The sequence below is a fragment of the Castor canadensis genome, chromosome 9 (assembly GCF_047511655.1).
Source record: "Castor canadensis chromosome 9, mCasCan1.hap1v2, whole genome shotgun sequence".
In the NCBI taxonomy this organism is placed as follows: Eukaryota; Metazoa; Chordata; class Mammalia; order Rodentia; family Castoridae; genus Castor; species Castor canadensis.
The window spans coordinates 16,216,284-16,242,536 of NC_133394.1; the positions used below are offsets into that span (position 1 = coordinate 16,216,284).

General features: G+C 40.1%; 1 protein-coding gene across 6 annotated transcripts in view; it reads right to left on the reverse strand.

Annotated features, from left to right (window-relative positions):
• Positions 1 to 26,253, reverse strand: part of Nr3c2 (nuclear receptor subfamily 3 group C member 2) — a 308,346-nt gene that overhangs the window by 31,083 nt on the left and 251,010 nt on the right. For all 6 annotated transcript variants that reach the window (XM_020181373.2, XM_020181376.2, XM_020181375.2 and 3 more), the window contains 2 exons: positions 25,481 to 25,625; positions 1,836 to 1,966 (listed from right to left, as the gene is read on the reverse strand). In XM_020181373.2, the coding sequence (XP_020036962.2) occupies positions 1,836 to 1,966; positions 25,481 to 25,625 (276 nt within the window). The remainder of the gene's footprint in view (positions 1 to 1,835; positions 1,967 to 25,480; positions 25,626 to 26,253) is intronic.

Genomic DNA, 26,253 nt, shown 5'->3' on the forward strand with positions numbered 1-26,253 from the left:
TGGGCCAACCTCCTGCTTCCTACTTTACAGTGACCACTCTCTGCTCTGAAGTCCACTTGCTTGTGGTATCCTTGCTGGCTCTCAACTTCCAGAATGTTTCTGTTTCCTCAGTGGCCATGGCCCTTGACTCAGTTTTCCTCCCCACAGAGGTCTTCTGTCATGATTCTGGGTCTCACCTTGACTTCATGTGAGTGTCCTCATTTCCTCTCTGTTTGGAAATTCCTGTGTCGTCTGAGGAACAGGTGCCCAGCATCCTAGCCAAGGTTAGTCCTATCTTCCCTTGTCTCCTCCAGTACCTCATGCCACCAACTTTTCTCTTCTAATGTTTGGCTCTGGAAGCCTAAAAAAGCTTCCTGACAATCTGCAAGTTGTTGCTCATTTGTTACCTGTCCAATCCCCAATGGTCAGCTCCAGCCACCTTCTCTTAAAGTCTCAACTTTCTCTTTGCAAGCCATGCCCTTTGTCATATCCCTTTTGGGAATGCTTGGCTCTTGGCTTCCAAAACTGCTCTCTCTCCCAGTTCCTGACTGCTGTGACAGTCTGTCTTTGTCACACCAGCCTCTGTCATTGCCTTTAACAAGGCTCAAATGATACTTCTTTTATGCCACATAACCTTATTGGCCATTTAAGTATAAAATAATTGATATTTCAACCCTGTCTTCTGAATTCCAGCCTCAAATTTCCCCTGTCTTCTAGTCATCTCTAGCAGGGTACAGAGTTGGCATAAAAAATTAACCCATCAGAATTATGTACTCCTGAAAAGTGTACCCAAGTACCAATTTCTGGTCACGACACCTCTTATGAGCTCGTCATTTTTCCGTGCCCCAAACCTGTGCCACTGTGACCCACACCAGCTGTCAACACCAAGTCTGCTGTGGTTTCTGAACACACTTGCTCCTGTCCATCACGCAAGCGGTCATCACGACCACAGCTGCCCAGCAGGTCCTGTGCTTCCAGTCAGGCTAAGTTCTCTGCCCTTCTGTGCTTTGCTCCCTCCACCTTATTCCACTCACTACTAGACAGTCTTCACGAAGCCATGAAATACAGCTTGAATCCTGTCCCCGTCCTGCTTTTTAAAAGCCCTGTGTCCCACTCCTCTGCCTACCTGATAAAGTTTGGATTTCTTCAGTGGACACTGAATAATCTGGTCCAATTTATACCCAACTGTATTCCCCACACCTTCCCAAAGCGACATAATGTAACACCCCTTGAAAATTAGGTAAATACATATATAAAATTAAAAATATAAACTTAACAGGCAAAACTATGTGCTATTGCCTATATGGGTGATTCCCCCTATCCCAAACAAATCACTCACACTCTCTCAACAGGAATGATTTCACACACCTCCTATCCAATCTATAGCCCTTGCAACGCCCTTAGAGATCCAGTCATACAATGTATCCTCCCCATCCTCAGAACTCCATGTGTTCTTCCTTCTCTGAGCCACCGTGGTACATCTTACCTGTACCATAGAACATCATCATACTCACGGTGTATTAAAGTTGTTTTTGAACTTGTACAGTATAAACTCCCTGAGGATAGAGACTGTATCACTCACCCTTATATTCTCCCCAAGTTTCCCAGTCCCACCATATACCCAAGACACTTAATATTTAGTGGTTGGATGAATGAAGAAATGGAAGGTTATGCTCTTTTATATGCAAAAAATTTCGTAATTGGCAAATAACTTAGTTCACCCAAGTCAAAGCCCTTTTCCCATCATGTCAACATTTTTTTGGGTACCAGCTACCTGAATACTATAAACGGGTTAATTCCTCCAAGGAAGATGGTCTGTGAATGCAGAAAAAGTGCCAAGGTGGACATCTCTGTACCTGTGCTCAGCAGCAGCAAGACCTTCATTATGGTGTACTCTTCAAAAGTCAGCTGCAGCCGCACAAACTGGAGGCTGATCTGGTGCATCCCCTGGCACAGTTCATACATGGCGGACTGGTGCATCTTTTCTCTGCAAAGAAAAGCAGCAAATGTCTGAGAACATGAGGCTCCTTATCAAACCCAGACTGGCAGCCTCGGGCAACTTAACAAGACACCTGAATCTGAATTTTCCTTTTGGCTTCAACATGGAGCAGATGTGTATTCTAAAGACTAGTTAGATGCCTTTCCTAGTGATTGGTAAGATGCTCTAGACCAGCAGTGTTGTACCACTTGCTAGCACCCTGTAAAAGTGCACGAGAAGCATTGAAACCAACATATACAACATGTGCAATGATTACATTTCAGGATAAGGGTAACTAGAACTGATAGCAGCATGTGTTATGGTGAGATCAAGATAAAGCAGAGAAACTGCTGGGATGTGGGATGACACAACAGACTCTTGTTCCTTTTTGGTCATAGGCTTTGCACACTATTTGGAAAGGACTGGACTTGATGCTTACTTTCACAGAGGCCTAGAATTCAACTCCTCTTTGAGCAACACACTTAAAAGTGGAAACTAAACAAAATTCCCCAAGAGGAATCACTCTGACCAAGAAAGAATGTGATATGGCAGCCTGTTACCATTTGAACAAATGTTTCCATACACATTAATAACCAATTCTCTCTATCCACCATCCAAACATTTCCACAGAAATCTACATTAGATAACAGCGGGAGTCATTCTAGTCTCTTTCCTTGAAAAGGAAGGTAGGCATCACTTTGTTTTTACTTGTTGGGAGGCTCTGAGTAACTATCAGTTTATGATGACCAGACTACAGAAAGAGAAAAATGGGAAAGAACTTGACCAAAGAAACAGGAAAGAGGTCATGATGGCTGATGTATTTCTTAGGGTGTTTGAAAGCAGGCTGGCAACTGCAGGAAAGCAACGCTACATCCTTCCAGGATGCATTCTGGGATCCCCTCAATTGACAGAAATCCCCTGCGGCTCAACTCCATTATGGATTAGAAGGAATCCATAACAAAACATGGCACCTTTGGCTCTGAATTATTATTGTATGTCTTTCTTCTCCCATCATAAACTAGAACCTATTTTAAACTAAGGAAATATTGTAAGCACATATACACAGTAACAGCAGAAGCTGATGGATGGATTACTACCCAGAGTTAACAATGTGAACAAATGCTAATATTGTTGCCATATTTCCTCCGACGTCTAAAACCTCAACATGGCAGACTTGAGGCTTGCTCATCCATCCATCTCTTCCTTGTTCCCATCCATCCCTTCCTCATTTGAGAAGGGAACCACCAGTTTAGGGGATTATCATTTCTTGTCAGGTGTGTATATTTATTGCACATGTATGTGCCTATAAAAAAAGCATACAGTACTATGTTGTTTTAGGGAAATCTGAAATTAGACAGGCACCTCCTTTTGTAAACGTTTTTTTTTGGTGGTCCCGGAGTTTGAATTCAAGGCTTTGTGCTTGCTTGGCAGACTCTCTATCAACAGAGCCACACATCCAGCATCCTGTTTTTACTCTATGTGTAATTCTGATATTTATCCATTTTAATGCAGGTAATTCTAAGTTAATGCATTCTAAGCTTTGTTTGAATATATTACAATTTACATATCTATTTTACCATGGAGGGATTCTTGGGTTCTTCCCTCTTTATTTTCCTAATAAGTTCATTTTTTTTATACTTTTTTATTGTTGTGCTGGGGGGTACATTGTGACATTTACAAAGTTATTACATCAAATGTATCATACTTGAATTCACCCCATCATTCTCCTTTGTTCCTGGAATAGTTTCAACATGAAACTATTCCATTTTTCTGCTTACATACATGTGTACACAGTACTTGCCCTTTCCCCATCTCCTCCTCCCTCCACTGGTACCAACCTCCTCAGGCAGGACCTGTTTGCCCTCCTCTGATTTTGTAAAAGAAAAAAAAAAAACCACAACATTTTTATTTAAGATTGCTACACAGGGAGTGTCCTTGTGACATGTACATGTAGATATGTATTATAACCCCAATTGGTTCATCTCCCTTTCTACATTAGTCTGCTTCTTAGGGGGGTTTCAACACGTTTAAAAATTCTATATTCGTTCTTGTACAGCGAGTGCATCAACCATACTCACCTTCTTCACTTCTTTATTGCATTTTACAAAGGATGTGTTTGTATGGAGCAGAGCATGAATGAAGAACTGCGGAGTCATGATTCTGTGCCCACCTGCCCACCAGCAGGGCGTGGGAAGTCCCATTATTCCGCTTCCTAACACATGCTTGCCCTTATCCAATCCAGAATGTCTCTCCATCTGGTGGGGGAGTGGGCAGGTCAAAGAGCGACCCATTGTTGTGTTCATTTCTAGTTCCATGATCACCAACCATTTCAACATTTTCCCCAATGTGTTTTGAGCATTTGGATTTTTTTCTTTAGCAATTTGCTTTGTCATCTTTACCTATGTTGTTGTAAGCTTTTCTCCCCCCTTCTATTATTAAGTGACACAGTTTTTACTATTTAAGAACAGTCTTGGGGGATGGGTAGTGAGGTAGGGGTCTTACTGTGTTATCCAGACTAGCCTCTAACCTCTGGGCTCAAGAGATCCTCCCCCTCACCTATGTGCATTGACAGGTGTGACCACTGTGCAAGATGTTTTCATTCTTAGTGATATTTTCCGTCTTAAAATTTATGTCTGATCTGAATGTTGTCTTCCCTTCCTTTTCTTTTTTTCCTTTCTTTTTTTTTACCCCCCCCCCTTTTCTTTTTTTCCTTCTCTCTTTGTAAAGCTTGCCTGGTATGTCTTACTTCCTTGTACCCCAAGTTTCAAAATTCCCAGCAAAAAGCTGATAAACAGCAAAAAGCTGATTTTAAAAGAAATTTGAATCTGTATTTTAATAGCTCAGTTTAATGTGTTTTCATTTATCACGATGACTAGTACATGTGGATTTTACCACCATTGTAACTTTCTTCCCTCCCCTTTTGCCCTTCCTTAATTTTCTTTTCTTACTACCTTTAATTGGACCAATCCTGCCTTTTAACTCCTCTCCTTGCTCCTCTAGTGAATTTAGAAGATATACATTCTATTTTCATACTTACTTAATAATCATTTAAATAATTATTTTATAATTATTTAATTATTCTTAAGAACTTGCATACTCAAAAATCTAAAGGTAGCCAATAGCTTTTCCATGAGAAATAGGACAACTTAGAATACTGATCTTCGCTGCTTCTTATTTTCCAGGCTGCTGTTTTTCAGCACTTCCATTTCACCTTGTTTTCAAACCTCTACTGACACAAGTTTCTCTCTTCCTTCCACACACCATGCCTGCTGAGATTTAGCAGTGTGCTTCTCTGATCACCACCACTTCTTACCAAATGTGAGGTTCAATTTCTTACTTCCTGAGGACTGTATTGAAGCAATTCTCTCAGCTATGGTCACCTGCTGAATGTTCAGAGCTTTTACTCTCAACTTGTCTGACAATGTCTTCATATCACCTTCATTCTTGGGAGGAGCATTTAAAAAACTACAGGTTTCTAGCTTGATGAGTAATTTCCCTCTGTACTTTGAAGATAGTTTTCCACTATCTGTGGACCTTCATCATGCCTTTGGGAGAAATCCAGGTAAATTACATTGTCCTTTGCCCATAAGTAACCTAAATTTTCTTTGGTAGCTTTGGATTTTTAAAAATGTATCTGATGCCTGCAGTTTCATTAATGATGTACCTAGTGCAGACTGATTTTTTTATTTCTTTTTTTTCTTTTTGTGGGGCTGGGGCTTGAACTCAGGGCCTACACCTCGAGCCACTCCACCAGTCCGTTTTTGTGATGGGTGTTTTCGAGATAGGGTCTTGTGGAACTATTTGCATGGGCTGGCCTCAAAACTCATGATCCTCCTAACTTGCCTCCAGAGTTCTGGGATTACAGGCATGCACCACCCTGCCTACCTCAGACTGATTTTTGTTTCTAAAATCAGGACACAATGTTCTTTGATTTGAAATTACAGACATTTTTTCGGTTCTGAAATGTCCTCAGCTAGTCCTTACTTTCTTCAAATGTGACCCTTATTCCATTCTTGCCCCTTTTCCTCACTCAGTCCTATTAGCAGTGTGTTGGACTTCTCACTGTCTCTTCCACATTAATCTCCCATTCATATTGTCTACCTTCTTAGGTCTCTCTACTGCATTCAAGGTGATTTTCTCAGATCTATTTTCCAATTAAATAGTTCTTTCCTTGACCATGTCTAATCCACTGTTTAATGTCTTCAGTATTTTCATTTTAGTGGCAACATTTTTCATGTTGAGGAGCTGAGAAATGCTGTTTCTCAAACATTTCTGTTATTTTTCATAAGACATTTCTTCCTTTATGGTTATTCTATCTCCTTTTAGATTCTAGATTTTTAAACATGTTTCTTTTATAGTTTCCTTCAGATTTTTTAAACTCAATTGCTGGGGTGCTAATATGTACATCTACCATGCATTGTTTTGGCATACTTTGTCTTCTGGGTGAATCTCATGGGTACTGGCTTGTGTAAGGGACTATGCTAAAAGTTTTAGCACTTAAGACTGACCTGAGTATGAGCAGTTCACTGGCTCTACACCAGTTTTTTTTTTGCTAATCTGATCAGTTTCAATGCTTTATATAAGACTCATGTAGACCCCACACTTGTGATACAGACTTGTGTTTCCTTCATCTTCCTTGCCATTTGCCTGCTGACTCGTTGGTTGAGGTTTATTGTCCTTGTTAGTACACAATGAAATATTTGCACAGCCTTGGATTTATGCACAGGGCTCTACTGTATACTCCAACCTGCTGGAGTAAGTTTTTGATTTCCTTTCCTGTTTATGTCCTAAAACGTACCCCGTACACATATCTGCATTCAGTAGTCTCTGGGCCAACTACAGCCCACTATAGTTCTTAAACCGCCATGGATATGAATGCTGTGTTCTTGTGCTTGCTGTTTTATTTTTAATTTTGAGATTGCCTATGTATTTCTAAATGCACAATGTCTATGTGTTTAAGAAAAAAAAGTATGCTCAGTTCAGTTCCATCATTCAGACTGCTAACTACAAGATTCTGAAATGCAGGATCTATGTGTAGATAATCATTCTGAGTGTCAAAAAGAATGGGATAGACAAGTGCTAACTCTCAATTTTTGTTCATAAAATATTCCATGAATGAATGAATGAGAGGGAGAAGGTAAAAGAGAACAAAAGACAATGAATCAAAGACATGTACATACAATGGTGATATTAAGCAAAGATAACAATGGTAATTTACAGAAAGCAGGATTATCAAGTGGCCCCAATATTAAATGTGGCATGTGTGAAGTTCAGAGAGTGAGAGGGAGAAAGAGAGCAAGAGTGAGTGAGAGAAAGAGCAACAGAGAGCAAGAGAGAGCCAGAGTGAGCGAGTGAGCGAGCGAGAGAGAGAGAAATTGTAAAATGGAAGGAAGTAAAGCAGGCTGTGAAACCAGGATGTCTATGGAGCAAACACAATGTGCACTTGACACTGCAGCTCTAGAAGTGACCTCAAATGCACTTCATATCTGAATTGACTGTGCCAGAGAAGGAATGCGCTCCCTTGGCTTTGCCATAGCAGGCTTTGTGACTGATGTACAGCCCATCAGCCCTCCTGTGGCTCTGTGGTCCTGTGACAGGGCAACTCCTGAGACTCGGGATTATCATAGGTAACTACCAGTAATTCCAATCTTACAGTGATATGGGAGCCAACAATGTGGAAATCATAAATTACTAAGCATTGTGCAAATATTAGCGCTTTTAAAAGAAACATGTTGAAGAGCATAGACTACCTCTAGAGACCAATGTTCATTTTGGTTGAAACAAGCCAAGAAAGCATCAAATTCTTCAGATGACTTTTCAAGAAAATAACCTTTATTATTTCTATAAATAGGACTATAAACTAAGGGAAAAAGCAGAGATAAGGCAGATGTTCACAGGGTAGAAGTGACTTGTCTAGTGTTGAACATGAGAACTAGACTCCTCTTTTTCAAAGTGTATCTGTCATCAAAACGTGTGAACGTAACATCCACACATGGATTAAAGGTTAGGGAGAGACTCAGACTCTACCTGAGAACAGATCAGATGTTCACCTGTGACAACACACCTCAACAGAGCACTTTCTGCCACTTCACTGTGAGCTTCTCTTAACTCTTTGAATGACCTGAGAGGCATCCCCAGTCTCCATGGCTGTCATGCCTGTGTTGCCCACACACAGCTCGGTGGGATATATCATCTTGCTATCCTCATGGGGACCTGCCCTCACATTCATGATGAGGAAGCCAGGATCCAAACCGAGGTATGTGACGTCAAAACCCAGGCCTTTTCCTCTCTCCATGCTATCAGCCCAAGGAATCATTTGAGCTTTTTCTGCCAGTCATCCAACTACAAAGTGAAATTCAGTCCCTCCTAGGTTTTGTTACTATAGTCACTCATTTGTTTATCCTTTTCTCCCCATTATGTGGTAAGACTTTGTGTTTTCAAATTCTATTGCTGTTTCCATGGCATGAAATTGAGTTCTCTAAATGAGGAATACTGTATCCTCAGTATAGCTTGAAATTTCATGAAAATAGGTTATCTTGCAGACACATTTAACTATACCACATCATTTCCTGCACAATTCGATTAAATGTATAGTAATCTACACCAAAGAAGTGGAAGCAAGGACAATCTTTTTTTGGCAAGATACTGCTATTAATGTAATATTACTCTGCAGAAATAGTCTTTGCTACTTGCTTTTACTCATCTTATAATTTTATCTCATCTGAACAGAATAATGTAAAAATACACTTGGCTACTTTGGAAAAGAGAATCAAGTTTATATAATGCTTCAAAAAAACAAAAGGAGATGCATTCCCAAAAATCATCCTTGAATGAGGGATGAGCAAATGGGTAGAAGGAGATTACTGAGATAGGAAACAGCCCTGCATTACAGTGGACCTTGGCTCTGATGACTTGTAGTTACCAGCCTCTTTTTCAGGACCACGGGCATTAGTATTTTTGCACGTTACGCATTTCTAAACATAATAAACACAACCACTAAAGTGGGCACAGAAATCCAGTCTCAATGCTAAGGACGGTGGGTTAAAAACATCTACAAAAGCAATCGTTTCGAAAAGTATGTATATGTACATAGGTCTTGCCATGTAACCCAGGCTGGCCTTGAACTTGTAATCTTCCTGCCTTAGCTTCCTGAATGCTGTGATTACAGGTGTGAGCCATGGCATCCAGCTGCTTTGAAAATATTAAAAAAAAAATACTTCATTTTGTGAACTTGAAATTTTCTCAAACTAGTACACCAATTTTATTCATAGCTATAACTTCTGGTTTTCTTTCAAACATCTATTTTACTAAACTAGAATCATGCACATTTGGAAATAGTTTTAAAATATAAAAGTAAAACAATCTAACTTCTCCAAACCCGATTCTACTTGGAACAAAAGTGAATGTTCAGAGTTAAAAAATATTTTTTCCTTATTTTTGAGAGAATTTGGGGCTTTTTCTAAATGGAGTTTATTCACAGAATCAGTGGAGGGATTAGAAAAACCCCATAAAAATCAGAGTGGATAGGGCACTCAAAATTTAAATGACTTGTTTGCCAGCTGCCTGCTCTTACTCCCCAAACAAACTGATTAAGTGTCGTACCTACAGGATTCATGTCATCTTGCCATCATTGCATGCCAATGGTGTTCCCTATTTTACAATGTGAGGACAATCCACTGGATCTGTCAGCCAGTGGAACACTCTTGTTTTGGTATTCAGGTACTGGCTTGCACGACTAAAATAGAAACTATTCAGAAACTGTAGTCATTCAGTTATTTGGAAGTCCATCTGGAGGCAGCCCATGGGGAAATTATTGCCCCTTGAATGCAATCCTAGAATCATATTTATGATCTACTCTGATACAAACAGATACTTGATAAACGACAAACTACAGGCACCTGCAGAACTTGGGAGCTCTAAGTTTTAGCCTGAAAGCCTCCAGGGATCCCCTCCTTTGGTCCTTCTGCAGAGAGAACACAAATGAGGCTCTTCCAACTGCTAGCGTGGGATCTGTGGTGTGGTCTTAACTTCCCACTGTGCTTGCCACCTCCATTCTAAACTCTCTTGCATTGATCTTGCCAAGAGCTCAGCTGGGTTCACCATTGAGGTAGACAGTTTTAGGGATGTACTTAAACTCTCTTATTCTTTTTTTTTTTTTTTTTTTTACAGTGCTGAGGTTTGAACTCAAACTTTTACATTTGCAAGTCAGGTGCTCTACTGCTGAAGCCACACTTCCAGTCCTTTTTGCTCTGGTTATTTTGCAGACAAGGTCTTGCTTTTTTCTCCCAGGACATCCTGGACCAAGATTCTCTTATTTTAAGTTTCCTGTCATTGCTGGGATGACAGGTATGTGTCACCCCATCTAGTTTTTTTTTTTTCCCCTTGTTGAGATCAGGTCTTGTACCTTTTTGCCCAGGTTGGCTGAACTTCAATCCTCCTGATCTCAGGCTCCCAAGTAGCTATTGTGTTTAATTATGGGACTTCTCATTCTTTTTTTTTAAATATATATATATATATATATATAACATATAAAATATCTTCCCCTCTCTCTTTCTATAGCTTGCCTTTGTCTTTTTGTGTCTTAATAGATTTTTAGTCTTACTGTATCTGAGCTTTTATTGCAAGCTGCACTCAATGCTTTTAGACAACAGGAAGGATAAAAATTCTTTAATAAACCATGATTCCAAAAGGTCACTGAGAAACAGTTCCTCAAAGACCTGTTTGTTGTAGTGCTGGTGCCCTAAAGGGGAAAGAGAAAATAGAACTCCCTTTATCATTCCTTTCTCTTTCCACAAAGTCACATTTAATAAATGTAATCTTTTCACATTGGCTGATTTTATAAATGCCAAAGCACAAAAGGTCCCCAACTCCTCCACCTATGGGAACCTGTGAAAAGGACAATGACATTTTTTTCCTTAAGATCCGTTAGCAATACTGTACTCAATTGTGACTTGTTGACCAAACACCTTTTCGGTAGGTGAGACATCTCTTTCTTGAAGAAGGAACTGCAAACTGAAAACTCTGAAGTATTTCACGTTAGCCCTTAAATTAAACACTAGGGGACTCTCATCAGTGTGGTCTGTGTCCCTCTTCTAAATAGTAAGGCACACATCTTTCTATGATTGATTTTTATATGGTGCATAGGTCTGTAGTTTATGTGAGTGGCAGATAAATATCTGGCAGAGATTGGGAATAGGTAAACACAATGGATGTACCAGACTTTGAGCTGTTTGTTTCTTTATAGATATAAACAAAATAAAGCAATGTTTAATCAGGGCTGAACTTCCCAAGTCTCAGAGTCTCAAGAGGCCTGTCAGTAAGTATGTTTGCTAACATGCTATTACTTCAATAAATTACCTCTGGGTACACGTGTATTCCATTATTAATGAATGCAGTAATATTGTCGGTCTTACACCAGAGAGTTAAATAGCTTGAGATCATCGCAGATCTGAAAGGCCAGACCCTACATCTGATCCTGCATACCACATCATTATGTCTGAATAAATCCAGCATTTGTTACATGGTCAGTGTAACAGATGGTCCCTGTCTCAGGCTTGTTATTTTTCTAAAAAAAAAAAAACAACAAAAAACAGCATGCAGAAACAGGGTTTTTGTCCATCACCCCCCACTTTGGAACCTTAATTAGAATAAAAATGACCTCAATTTGGACATGCAAATTATTCCAGCTTACTGTCTTTGATTTTTTTCAGGGTCTTAAGAGATTTTTTTCTTTTCCTTAACTGACAAAAAAGATCTATCTGTAGGACCATTTTGCTAGTTGTGGTTCTAATGTCTGCTCGTTTTTGCTGTGTTTGTATCAGTTATTTACAGCCAGGGTGGAACTCAGCCGCCAAGTAACACTTGTGAAGCTGACTGGACTTGACTTTCCCAGACTGACAGCTTAGAGACAATAGTGTCCCATTTGTCTCTATGTCATTTACCCATTCTCTATTAATTTTACATGGTCAATTCTAGTCACATTTAAAAGCCGATCCAGTGTTCTGTTTGCTACCTTAATGGATGTTCCAAAAAGGATACGTTTTCATAGAACTGCCTTTGGACTTCAACATCAGCATCACTGACTGGATGTTGAAAATAGCACATGACAATCTAAAAATCTGAAAGGGACTTGGTTACATGGCAACTATCATTTACCAATGACAGATCAAGAAGTGTGTGGGTGAGAAAGGTGTTTTTACTACGAGTATTAAATACAGTATTTTCTAAAACATTGGTTTCTTAATACTTAACATAGTCATCAGTTTCTTCTGGGTGCAGGGATACATATTTTTGGTAGAAGAAAGAAAACATGCAGTCATAATGCCCTTGAACATTAAGATTTTAGAAAAATTTAATTAAATCAGAGGTATCTGTGCTAAGTCACATTACAAAAATATTTTGACTTGCTCAACATTTTAGCCAGCATTCCCGCTTCTTGAATTGTGATTTTTTTTCCCCAGGCCACTGGGAATGTAATTCATTTAAAAAAGTAGATTTATGGAAACTTTTCAGGATACTACCTATAGTCGCATGTAAGTCTCACCTGTTCCTGAGGACTTGTGACTAGAGAACCCACACTGAGGTAAGGTAAGGATGCTGGCAAACTGCAGAGGATTCAGAAAAAAAACAGTAGGGCACTCTTATCTACACCACAGGCGGGGATTGTGGTACAGGCACCACGTGAACAGTGCTGGTCCCCTCTTCCTACGGGTGCAGGAGGTTCTCGTCTACTAGGAATTAACTGGACAGCTTAAGATTTAGCGAATCATTTGTTTTTAAATTCCTGGCTTTGGTAAGGAAGTTTATGTATGTCCTAGTTCTTGACTAGACTGTAGTGATTTAGTTACTGCAAGAAATATTTTGGAAAGAAAGTCAAACCTCAGTGACAACTGTAGTCTAGGATCTGAATGGCACAGTCTGGCTTTGGAGCCTGCGGTCTTGACTGCTATGTTAGGGTTGAAACACTGAGCAGCGTGCTTTCAACCTCATAAGCTCTGAATAAATGCCAATCACGTTGAGACTTATTGACAGAATTGCCGTAACGTTCCGCCTCTGTATTGTGGGTTCCGCATTTTCAGAGTCAATGAACTGTAGACCAAAAATATTTGGAAGAAAACTGCATCTGCAAGTGAACATATAGACTTTTTTCTTATCGTTATTCCTAAGAGATATAGTATAACAGCTATGTATACGGGGTTTATTTTAGGTATTGTAAGTGAGCTAGAGGTGATTTAAAGTGTGAGGGGGCAATGCATAGGTTACTATATCATTTTGCACAGGGGACTTGAATCTTTGGATTTTGGTATTCATGGGTATCCTGGAACTCACCCCCCCGGATACCAAAGAATTACTGTGCACACAGAAAGGATACACAAGGCCAATATTCTCTAGTGAAAGACTCTTTTTCATCACCAAGTCTCCTTTTTAGGCATAGATTTTAATGTTAAGTTTCTGGAACTTCAAAGATTTTCAGATCTCAGATGTCCAATAGAAGACAAAACTTTCAGTGAGCCAGTATTGCTTCACACAGTGACATTTGGGGTACAAACTTAAGGACCCAAAATTTCACAAATGACCATAGTTTCCTTACTTGTAAAAAGGCAGGATTCCCACTTGATAATTATTAAAGTTGCAGAATGTGAACAAAGTTAACTGCTGATTTAGAAATGTCATTAGGCTACTGTTTGGGCAAAGGGTGACAGCAAATCACCTTTTTTCTACTTCAATAAAAAGATGTGTACTAACCAGCTACTATGGAGTCATCTTCCTTCTGAAGGAGAAGGCCCATCATTCCAGTACCCAAGACCTGGTATAATGTTTGCTCTGATAAGACCTGGGCGTACAGCTGTGCTTCCAAGATGACAGCACAGTGGCTCATGCTTGCACAGACAACATAGCATGTGTGGATAAGTTGGGTAGGGGGTATGGAAGGTAGAAAGCATCTGCGCTGGCTTTATGGGGTCATAGGCTCCTTCTGTTGTGAAAGTCTTACTGAACAGGAAGCAAACAACCAAAGCTTCAGAGACTCTGGTATCATAGATATTATTATATTCATTAACTAAATTGAGCCCTAAAAAACATTTTTGGGGTGCCACAATTTTAGATTGGAAAGGAGTCTTTTTATTTGAATCATTATAAAAGCTGATACACTGCCTGAAAAAAAAAGTTCAACTCAATTTATTAGAGATTAATCGCATGTCTTTTCTGATTACTGATTCTGAACATCTGTCACAAAGCAGATTTTGTTCAGGACATTATGAACAACTGCATCATTCATTACTGGGTGAAATAAGTATTGCACCAGCAGGCTACTACACCAGTGTCCACATCCATTTCCCCTAAAATGTGCATAAAAAATGACACAAACACACTGCTCCATGTATAGCCTAAATATTTCCAATTTCATCTACTTCATATAAAATCTCAAGATAGCTGAGAAATATACAGCTGACATTTTTTAATCTCTCCCTTTATTGTGAAATTCTGTGAACTTCCTCTAATCAGAACTAAGTGGCTATGTAGTGTCTTTCTAATGATGAATGATTTGTTGGGCTTTATGTTCACTGCCTAGGAGCAATACATGTTGTGGGCCAACACCTCAAAAGCATTGATTCTTGGTGACTCTGGAGCAGGCAGGACCCACTCAGCAGGGCACCTGGCTCTCAGCAACCTCTTGAGAGAGAGGCCATCACACCCAAAGCCTCTCCCTCACTGCAATCCTCAGCACAAAGAGTGAGGGAGGTGGGGGAAGCAGCCAGATGGTAGCCATGTTGCCTTCCACAAGGAAAAGGTACCATCTTCTGAACGTGCCTTCCTCCCCACCAAATTAATATATTGAAACTTCATTGGCAACGTGATAATATTAAGACCTGGGGCCTTTAGAAGGTGACTAAATCCTGGGATGAGGGTCTTTGTAAAAGGGCTTGACAGAGGCAAGTTTGGCCTTTCTATCTCTGTGGGGACACAAATTTGCCCCCATGGAGGACACAGTCACAAGACACCATCTTGGAAGCAGAGAGCAGCCCTTGCCAGACACCAGCCCTACTAGGACTGTGATCTTAGACTCCTGAGCCTCCCGAACCGTGATAAATAGATTTGTAACACTTGTAAGTTTCTTAGTCTCTGGTACACTGCTGTAGCAGCACAGATTAAGACATGTAGTCAGAGAAAATAATGATGGTGGTGATGCAATGTCATTCCATCAAGCGATTTTGAAAACGGGTTTCAATGATTTTAAGACCAAGACTGATAGAGCTTCAAGGAAAAGTTTTCTACTTTGGGTAACCACCTCAAAGAAAAGAGGAGAAAAGTTTACATTAAAGTCAAAAGAGCAACTTTGTTGAGTCAGTTCTTTTCCCTCTGGAAAAATCTGCAAAGTCCTTATTACACTTAATTTGAAAGTTAGGACAGTGGGGTGTACCTTTTTCATTTAATAAAGACTTAAGTGATACTGTCTGACTCTAAAAGAAGTAGTGGAGGGCTACAGAGCCAAAGGGAGAGAAAGAGAAAAGGTGAAGCAGAAGTAGAGAGATGAGGAAAGAAAGAAAGGGGGAAAACCTCAGTGGTGGAGGGAATGAAGAGAAGGATGCTGCAGGGAAGAAGTACAGTGAGGGAACAAAAGGAACAGGAGAAGAACAGCTCTCTCCATCCTGAAGGCCAACCCACAGTTCTTCACACCCTGCTTTGACAGCCTCAACTCTGGGTTTCAGACTCACCCTGCCTCTACTCAGGCACAGCTGTGCATGCCTGCATTGGGTCACCCTCCTCGCTTCCTCCATGCAAATTCTCCCCCTCTTAGAGGAGGGTCAAGACAGATGATTCTGCCAGCCCACTTATCTTGGCCACATTAGTTCAGAACAACCACTTTCTCTTTCAATTCCTGGAAGTGTCACTTGTTATTTGGCTTCATCTTGCTGTCCACTATTCATGAATTCCATATCCTGTTTGCTCAACAATTCACCAGTCACCCTAGAGAAGTCTGGAGGATGGGAACTGCACCACTCTCTTTGCATTCTTCACAACTATCTCACGTAGGGAAAGTGATTAGGATTTTTTTTTTATAATATTGTCCTTCTAGCCACAGTTCTTATAAGCTGAAAAATAAGTTGAAACTCCATGACCATAAACTGTAGGAAGCTGAAAGGCAACTTTGAGACCCTCTGATTCCATGATTTTGCAGATGAGGGAAGACGTGATACAAGAGCATGAGTTTTGAAGGACATCCTGGGCTAAATCTGAGGACCATCTCTCTATGGCCATGTGATCTTGGACAAGATGCTGGGCCTCTTGTCTGTACGAGGCAGCTGCATCATTTATAAAATAGTGCCTTAAAGTATGATTGTCTACAAAGGAGGGGATTCTTAGGAAAGTGTCAAGCAGATTAGAAGACAGGTAGGCTCAGCAGGTATTTTGCTACAATACTTGAGAACCTTTAAGTGCACAGACTATGTTCTACTTAGCTTTGATTCTCTGGCATCTGAAATACAGCTGATTAAAATATATCTTGAATGAGGAAAAGGGATTTAGGGTTCCTCAAGGTCAAGAAGAATCTGAGTCTAGGTTGGGTTTTAAAGATCACCTATTCAAATAGTTCTCAAAGCATGGTCTATGGATTCCAGGGCACCCCCCCAAGCTCTTCCTCCTTTTCCACTTCATATCTGTGGGAGGCCAAATTTTTTTATATGCTTCACCCAAAACAACCTGTCACAACAGACTTACAGATAAGAGAATGCAACTCCCTTCACTTGGGTCGGATTAAAGAGTTTTGCAAAAAGGCAAAACCATGTCATTCTTTTTTTGTTTTGTTTTAGAGAAAAGTTATTTTTCATAATAATTTCTCATGTTATATTATGTGACATTATTTATAGAATAAGCAATATGTTTGTTATTATTTTAGAATGAGTTGATAAATCAAAACTTTAGCTCAAACCTGTAATCCTAGCTATCTGGGAAGCAGAGATAGGGATGACTGCAGTTTGTGGTCTGCCTAGGAAAAAGTTAGCAAGACCCCCTTTTCAACCAATGTCTGGGTATGGTGGCATACACATGTCATCCTAGTTACCCAGGGAAATACAAATAGGATAGGGTCCAGGCCTGCCCAGAAATAAAGCAGGACCTTATTTCAAAAAATAACCAATGCAAAAGGGGCTGGTGGAGTGGCTCAAGTGATAGAGTGCTTGCCTATCAAATGCAAGGTCCTGAGTTCAAACCCCAAGTACGACCAAAGGGGGAAAAAGAAAAAGTATAAAGAGGACCCTGAGAACAAAATGTTTGCTAACTGCTGATGAGGTCCAAGTCCCCATTCTGTGGAAGGGAAATGAAGGCCAAGCAAGATTAACTAATTCTCTGGCCATCGTCAAGATCACGAGAGTCTTGGTATATACACCTGAACTCTTAAATACTGTCATGAAATACTATTAGAGAGGAAATGAAGCAGATTTGGAGACATAATTTAAACTTTGAACCAAAAAGTCTTTCTAAGTGCATTTATTTTTCCATGTGTGTTGTTTCTACACCAGCATATTCTCACCTATTTTAAAAGATAACTCTTAGTATAGATGGCATATGATCGGTCACAGTTAGAGTTCCAAAGATGTACATCAGCTGAAAACATTATGAGGCACCAAACGTTTACACCATAGCCTGAAAAACCAAATTCTACAGTCAGTGTAGCAGTCTTGATGTAGCTCAAGTATTCTGGGTTTTACATGGAGGGACACTAGGTTTCAAAAGTTGGGATCTTGATCCTCTCATCTTTAAAAGAGGAGGGGACCCCCCACAGAGTTGGGAGGATTAAAAATGAACTAATGTACCAGAGACTGTTTATCTAACACTTTTTACAAGTGGTCAGCATCAGTCCAAGTCCTTCAAATTCCCCATAAATTACTTGGTTATGAGTAAACTCTTCAGAGCCATTCTACACATAACTATTAAATTAGCTTAGGGCTCACAGGTACATGTCGGGGACAACACAAAACCAAATTCATCTCTCCTGTGTGAGACAATAAAAAGGGATAATCATGTGTGGCTCTGTTTCAGTTCTAGGAGCAGCTAAAAATGCCAGTTCTGAAACCACTTATAAATCAAGACACAGTCAAGTCTGCTCTCTCTTTCAATCCTGGACAGTGCCATCCAAGCTACCTCCTTGTGTCTTATGACCTGGGACAAGGGAGTTGCTCAGAGCTCTCCTTAGTTTTGACTTTGTCAACTGACCCGATCTGCAATAGAATCACTGTGGAAAAAAATTTTTTTTCTCTATCAAATTTGCAGTAAAGAAATTTACTCCAGCGATTTTATTTTATATTGAAGAATACTATCAGCTGAAGAGAACAATGCCCTTGAATACTGAAAACTGAAATATGTTAATAGACAACACCGACCCTTTTGCAGATCACATGATCTTAAACTCTTCTTGACTTTCACTCAAGATGAAAAATAACTCCCTCTAGTTACATTGAGGTTTGGCTGTATTTCTTGCGACTTTCCTACTCCATGGGATTCTGCATAGTTGCAGTCAGCTTAAACAGTTTGTTCCATTTGCAGTCTCATATTTGTTTTGCCTTACTTTGCTACTATACTGGCAATTATCCAGTTTCATTAACTCCTTAGGAAAATTCTCAAGTACATGACAAGAAACATCCTGCAAAATATATTAACATACAGTAGTATTCTTGAAGTAAAATTTGGAAAAGGACTGCAAAAAATGAATCCCTGTTATTAAATTCACATGTTATGCCCCAAAAGCATGAGAAGGGAGACTAACATCAAGGATCTTGTTTCTGACCCTTGTGCCAGAAAGAGTATTCATTAACAAGCCCAAAATAGCTACCAAGTGCCAGTTATACATAGCAATTTTTTTAGACACTAGGGATAACTTTTTCAAGTATCCTTTTTGTGTGCTAGGAATTTACATGGCATATCGGGAGTGATAAATGCATAGACAATGCAAAAACCACCAAAAGATTGATATAGGAAAGCATGCTATCAAGAATTTGGGTGAGAATGGAGCTCAGTGATATAGCACTTGCCTAGCATGGGTGAGGACCTGGGTTCCATGCCCAGCAACAAAAAAAAAGTGTGTGTTTGTGCAAGGGGGGAGTCTTTATTCTTTAACAGTAAAAGAAGGTCATCAGAAGCGAGTAAGCATCCTTTGGGCTGGGTTGTAGGACAGATGAGAGAGTTAGGAATAAAATCACTGCAGAAGAGATAGGACTAGGGAGAGAAAGGGCAGCTTTGCCAGAGCAGAGTTTACAAAGAGAGGTGGGCAGGAAATAATGCTGAAAAGAGCACTTTAAAATTAATTAGCTCCTCACATACAAGTTCCAGGTGCTGCAATGAAAGGTCAGACTAGAGAAGGCTCCTGTCCTCCTAGCACCAATGATGGGGGCAGGAGATCTACTAGGAAGAAATTAAGTGTGTGATAAAATGGACAGAGGAGTGTGCTCCAGATCTGGTGGTCAGCTATGGTTGGCTGCCCAGACTTTCTTAGCTCTCATCTAGTTACCCACCTATCGCTGGGGCAGGAGCCCCAGGGAGGAAGGAAATTTGTTTGGTCCACTGTCCTCCCAGGGTCTGTTGTTCAACAGAGATCAGCGGAGTGAGTAATTTCCTTCCCCCAAGAGCCAGCCGAAGTGAGTGGCAGGTTGGGTGAAAATCAAGACAGCTCAACAAGTCCACCATGGTTTCATTCTTGAGTTGATACTGCTGTCTTCAGTTTCCCCAGAATGCTCAGGAAAGGACAGTCCCTTCTTCATGCTCAGTTTGGGAAATTTTCTTAATGTGAGCAGTAACTCAAAGGCCCCATGATAGCGAAGTTGCCCGTTCTTTAAGATTTTCCCTCCTCACTTCCTCTGCTAAATATCTGACTTTTTACACCAATTTTTTTTTTTTTTTTGACAAGGCCTCACTATGGAGCTGGCTTTGAACTTGCAAACCTCCGACCTCACATCCCAAGTGCTGGAGTCACCACACCTGGCTTCAACTATAATTCTTATCACTATGATAGGTTTATAAAGGGGAAGAAACACTGTTTTAAAAAAGAAAGGGGAAGGAAGTACCTCTCTGGGGACTGTCCCCATATATTCCTGAATGGCTATTTCTTGTTTGTAGATATAAAACCTCTACGACCTCCTACACTTTCTTTTAGACCTCCCCTGCCTAGCCTCCCCACCTTCAGGAGGATGAAATCATTGTACCCCACCTTCTTGCAAAAGAAGCGGAATTCCATTTGACAGAGCCTCTGCCCTCTGCAGACAAGGGCTGACCATTTTCTACTTATGACCTTGTGTTTCTCTGTTTAGAAGTCTTAAACTCAGCTACCTCTGAGGGCCAGGAAGAGTGAGTGAAGAGGGGCCCGTGGAGAACAGTAGGTACTGGGGTACACACCTGAGGGCGCCACCATAGTGCTATCACCCAGCCATCAAATGGTCAGACCATCTGCTGTGGACTTTGGCCTTCCAGCTGCTAGGTTTTCATTGGGTACAATAAAAAGATAAGGCACAGGAAAGAATATATTTTTGCTTTTAAGGTTTTTTCCCTCATACCCGGAAGTTTAAAAAAAAATGGAAATTTCAGAAAGCTGTTGGTTGTGTGTGTGTGTGTGTGTGTGTGTGTGTGTGTGTGAGTGTGTGTGTGTGTGTGTGTGTGTGTGTGTGTGAGAGAGAGAGAGAGAGAGAGAGAGAGATGGAGCGGGGGAGATGGAGAGGGGACAAAGGTGGGGAAGGCAAAAGTAAGGAGAAAGCTCACACACTGGAAACCACAGAGATTTCCCAGAAGGTTCCCCAGTGGGCAGAGGGGAAGTAAGAAATCCTAACTGGAAAGAAGAAGCAGGAGGGGAAGGGGGCTGGGGAAAAAGGAGGGGAAACACAGGAGCCAGAGAAGGGGCCCAGATTCACCCCACTTCCTCTCATCAGAACTGTCACTTGCTGTGACTGGCCCTGGCAAGGCACAAAATTCACTCCAGTGAGTGGGAAATATCGGCCTCTCCCCCAGGGTCATGGGCCTCCATGAGGACATGCTGACCCCAGCCTATGCAACATACAGAGCCTCCACTTCTCAGCCATGCCTGGACTTTGCAGTGCTGGGTGCAAGGGGCTTCACAGGCACAGGGTGGCAGGGGAGAGTCTTTACTGGGGACCCCTGGATGGTGGCAGCACATGGACCCAGCAAGTGGGAAGACAAAAGGGACCAAGAATGCACCAATAAAACACAACATGAAATAACTAAGCAGCCTACTTTTTTAATGACGCTGATGTCACACAGCAAGCACTTCAGACTAGGCCAGTGTGGATTGACTTCAACCACCCCCATCTCACCCCAGGTGACCTTCCCCCTCTGAGATCTACTCAGCTCTCAAGGAGAGGCCAGAACTTGGCACTAAGACTAACCACTGTCTCACTCTTACCAACAACCTTGGGATCAAAATAATATAAGGCTCAGATGGTGGAGATAATGAAAGATCACCTGAAACACATTTTTATTGGGCTATAACTTAAGACAGTATACATATGTCTTTAATAGACTTTTAATTTAAAAATATTGGCCAAAGCTTAAAAGAGAATATAATACTAAACCTTCATTTCAGGGGGAAAAATTGAAAAACTTTCATTAAAGGCAAAAGTGGGAATTTTAATATGTGTGTTGAATTGATAAGAAATCAGAATAGTTGCAATGATCTGTGGCAATATATATGGTACATTGTTTCTAGGTAAAATTGAATAATTAATCATTTAATACCTATCTGCAAAGTTTTGAGTTTATAATAAGAAAAGTTCTATGCTAAAGTATTAACTCATATTTTCACCTTAATGTTTAATGAAAAAATTGGAAAGAATGTTCCTTTTTCTTCCACTTCCTGCCCTTCCTCCAGCTCCAATCCTACTAACACACAGCTAAAGGATGACATCATTAGAAATGTTCAGATTCATTTCAAAGCTGAAGACCAATACATATGACCAACTATTAAGTTTTGTTCCTCTGTTTTAACACAGCAATCCTGTTTGTGAAAATAATGTGGTCCCATATCACACTTCTTTACCATGACCTTCATCCTTACAACCAGGAATGCAAATTCACAAAGCCCCTTTCAGACTGATTAACAGATTGTTGGGGTCACTCATTGAGTAGTTAACTTATACAGCAAATATTTACAGAGTACCTATGATACCTCAGGCACAAATGCTAAGTGCTCAAAATTCAAAATTGGCTTTGCACAGTCTGTGACTGCCAAGAGAGAGTATCAGGAAACCTTCAAGTATAAGGTGCTTCATCTGTTCAAAAAGATTTTAAGATTAGGTGCTTAGTTTGGACCCTTGATACTCAGATGCTATCCACAATTTGAAATTAATAGATGATCCCAAAAGCAAAGGCAGCAAAAAGAAAAATGTAGGTAGGTTGCATTTAATTAAGCTTAAGAACTTCTGTGCACACACCAAATGATATTTTCAGGAGAGTGAAAAGACAATCCACAGATGGGAGAAAATACTTAAAAATCACATATCAGGTAAGGACTTAATACCCAGAATATATAAAGAACCAGAAGACAATCCTACTGAAGATGGACAGGCACACTGAATGGACGTTTCTCCAAAGAGTATATACACATGGCCAATGAGCATATGAGAAAGACATCCAACACTATTAGTCACTAGAGAATGCAAATCAAAATTATCAGGAGAGACCACTTCATACCCCCAGGATGACTATTAAAAGGGAAAAGAAGTATTGGCAAGGATGTGGAGAAATTAGCACCCTCTGCTTTGCTGGTGGTATATAAAATGCTTTGCCAAAACAGCTTGGCTATTTCTCAAGAACTTAAGTGTGGAATTACCAGACACCGATGATCCCACTGGTAGGTGTGGATCCGAAAGACTCGAAAGCATAAATAGATGTCTGAGGGATATTTGTCAAGCTCTGTTCACTGCATTACTTACAAAACCTAAAGCTGAAAAACCCACATGTCTATAACAGATGAATGGAGGAAGAAAACATGGTCAGTTCTTTGTGGTTTTGGTAGGTCTGTTGAATAAAGGCACAGAAAACACTGAATCGGTGAACACTGAAGCATTCCTCCTGCAGAGGATCCACTGAGCCTCTGGCCACAACAATTTCAATTGATCTATATGTAATCTTATTCCATGTGCACTTCTGTTCAAATACACCTTATTTAAAACATATTGTTTTCTTTTGTTTTTTTGGCGGTACTGGAGTTTGAACTCAGGGCCTCATGCTTGCTAGGCGGGTGCTCAACCACCAGAGCTACTCCACCAGCACTTTAATACATATTCTTCATTCTTTATTATTTAGCCCATGGGCAACCTCAGTACAGCTCATGTCCGAACAAACCTTGAACACACAGAACTTTTCCATAAGGCACAATTCAATTACAGATTTCCTGATCTTAGCCACATGAGACAGCACACCAGCACTGTGTAGGTGCAGGCCATTTTGAACACCAACAAAAAGCACAAAAACGTAAAACATTTGGCACAGTAGAGGCAAAAAGGAGGCTGACAGATACAGAGTAAGAGCTGAAAGCAGAAGGCAAAACACTGCCTTGCTTGATCCCTGCTGGGATGTGCACATTTAGTGATTCAGTTTTTTTTTTTTTTTCACTCTGCATGTGTCTGTGAATGATGGCTAAAATACCATATTAATTTTGAGGCTACAAATAAATGTTGCCAGTAGGCAAATTTACAAGTAAAGAATATACAAATAATAAAAATTGGCTGTTCATATAAATAATGGAACATTGTTCAGCCATAAAATTAATGAAATTTAGATACATGCTACCATTTGGATGAACACTGAAATAATTATGTTATGTGAAATAAGCTAGACACAAGAAGACAAATATTGCATGAGTCCACTTACACAAGATGTCTAGAATACAGGTAAATTTATAGACTACAGGTTTTCAGACGTTTAGAGGGGAGAATAAAGAGCTATCATTGAATGTACTCTGAGTTTGGTTTTGGGTGATGAAAAGTCATTGGAGATGGCTATGTTGTAAGACAGCATGAATATCACTAATGCCACTAAATTCTACACTAAAAATGGCAAATTTTAGGCCAGTTGTGGTGGTGCATGGCTGTCATCCCAGCTCTGGGTAAGGCCATAGGTAGGAGGACTGCAGTCCAGGTTGGCCCAGGACCCTGTCTGAAAGATAATTAAAGTGAAAAGTGCTGGGGATGTGGCTCGAGTAGTAGAGTGACTGCCTAGCAAGTGCAAGGCCCTGAGTTTAAACCCATTACCACCAAAAAATGGCAAATTTTAGGCAAAATGTTAGACTGAAAAAGATTAGATGGCTCCTGTTAATCTTCTGTTCAGATAAAATCAATGTAGACGTGTGGACTGACGGCACTGAGAGAGATTCTGACTTAGCCCCACCTCCTTTTAAGTAAGAACATTTCTCTTAACTGCTTTTGCTTTATAAAACATACTTAAAACCAAGCTTGCTATTTAATAATATCAGTGATTATTGAGGAAAACAAGTAAATTAAAATGTGCACGTCAGTTGTTTGACTTTACTTCGTGTTTCTGGTGAAAATTTATGGAATTACTAGCATTAATATTTTCAATTTCAAAAACCAATGCTATTTCTAACTTTCCTTTGGAATAAAATTGTTTTGGTGGTACACCATCTTGGGGTGAACTGGTCCTCGAATGGAGATGACTACAGATATTATTGCGGTGTCTTGGCACTACGTGTCTTCATTTTATCACAACCTATTTGTCATCCTCCTGCCTCATTTCTGAAGCCCCTATTTTCCTGTCTCTAGAGAGGGCCATCTGTGAGAATATGGCTGTGGTTGCTATCATAATTCCATAATTCCTTGACCTAACAATTACAAAGAAGCATTACTGAATATAAACAAGTGAAATGTGCTAATGTGGAACCCAAAAACATGATGAAATTGTAAACTTAAAATATGAAGGAACTCATAGCCAAAGAAAAAAATCTATTAAAACTCTTTCAATCTTTTAAAAATGCATCGTACACAAAAAATGTCTCACTACAAAATAACATTTTGGCTTCTTTTATGATTGGAAAGAGGGTAATTATGATTGCCATGAAAACACATTGAACAGCTGTATACAGTTAACAAAAGAGTCATTACATGATCTTCAGAAAAACTGGCACTTTATACATTTGCATTTCTAGAAATTAGACAGTCCTCCCAAGTGGAAGAGATACCAAAAGAGACTGTTTTCTATTAATTGTGGCTCTGTACCAGTTGAATTTCTAGAGCCAATTGGATCATCTTTTGGGATAATTCCCACAGACTATCATGTAGGATTTACAACTACTGATCTGTATAGACTCAGAAGCATGTACATTAAAATGTTGTAATAAGTAATTTTTTAAGTTCTCAAAAATTGATAGATTTTTAATTCTTTAAAAACGCCCATGTCAGTATATTCTTTCACACACAAGTACATCTGTTTAGAAGTTATGGGGGCAAAAAAAAGCATAGCGAATAACTCTGCAGTTTGTTTTAGGAAGGCTAATTAATAGGTACTTACTCATTAAAGACTAGGTCTGGTGCAAAATAGAGAAATTGGCTGTTGGTATGTTTGTACGATCTCCAGCTCAGGGCAAATGATGACAGACACATCCAAGAATACTGGATTAGGGTAATTTGGTCCTCAAGAGGCAAGTTTTTAAATCCTGAAGAACAGAACAATTAATCACAGAAATACACTTAGCATTTAAGTACATTCCAGGAAAAAGCTTCGTCAGTAAGGCCTTCAAAGCCCCCTTTCTCAAGCAGACTCAAATCAATCCCACAGGCACCTATAGAGCTTCCACTGCACGGCTGGCCCTGCTTAATGCTTCATATCAAATTCATCCTATACACTCAGTGAGGCTGAGATGCCAGGACAAACTAAAACCTGGGCGTAGATGACAGCCTGAATTCTGGCCATGCTGAAAAGCTGTAAAATCTTGCTTCACTCCACTCACAAATGATTATCACCAACATAAGGGTAACTCAATAACTGTCCACACCTGCATATCTGTAAGAATGGCCAAAGACTGTAGTTTTTGTGACTTTGTGGTGCTTAGAAAATATTACTCTTTGCTCTACATAGCCTGGGATAAAATCAGACATTGAAGACTCTCTGTAGTGAAATGGTATCATCGGCACCTGGCCAGTAAGGAGCCATGGTGCCCTCTGTTCTTTTCTTGCTCTCTTCCCAGCAGCACCATGCTATCCTTTAGGTTGTAGAGTTTCACCTGGGCAGTTCTATGTGAAAGCATCAGTCATGGGTGTGCTCCCCAGTCTTCTGTCTTATGG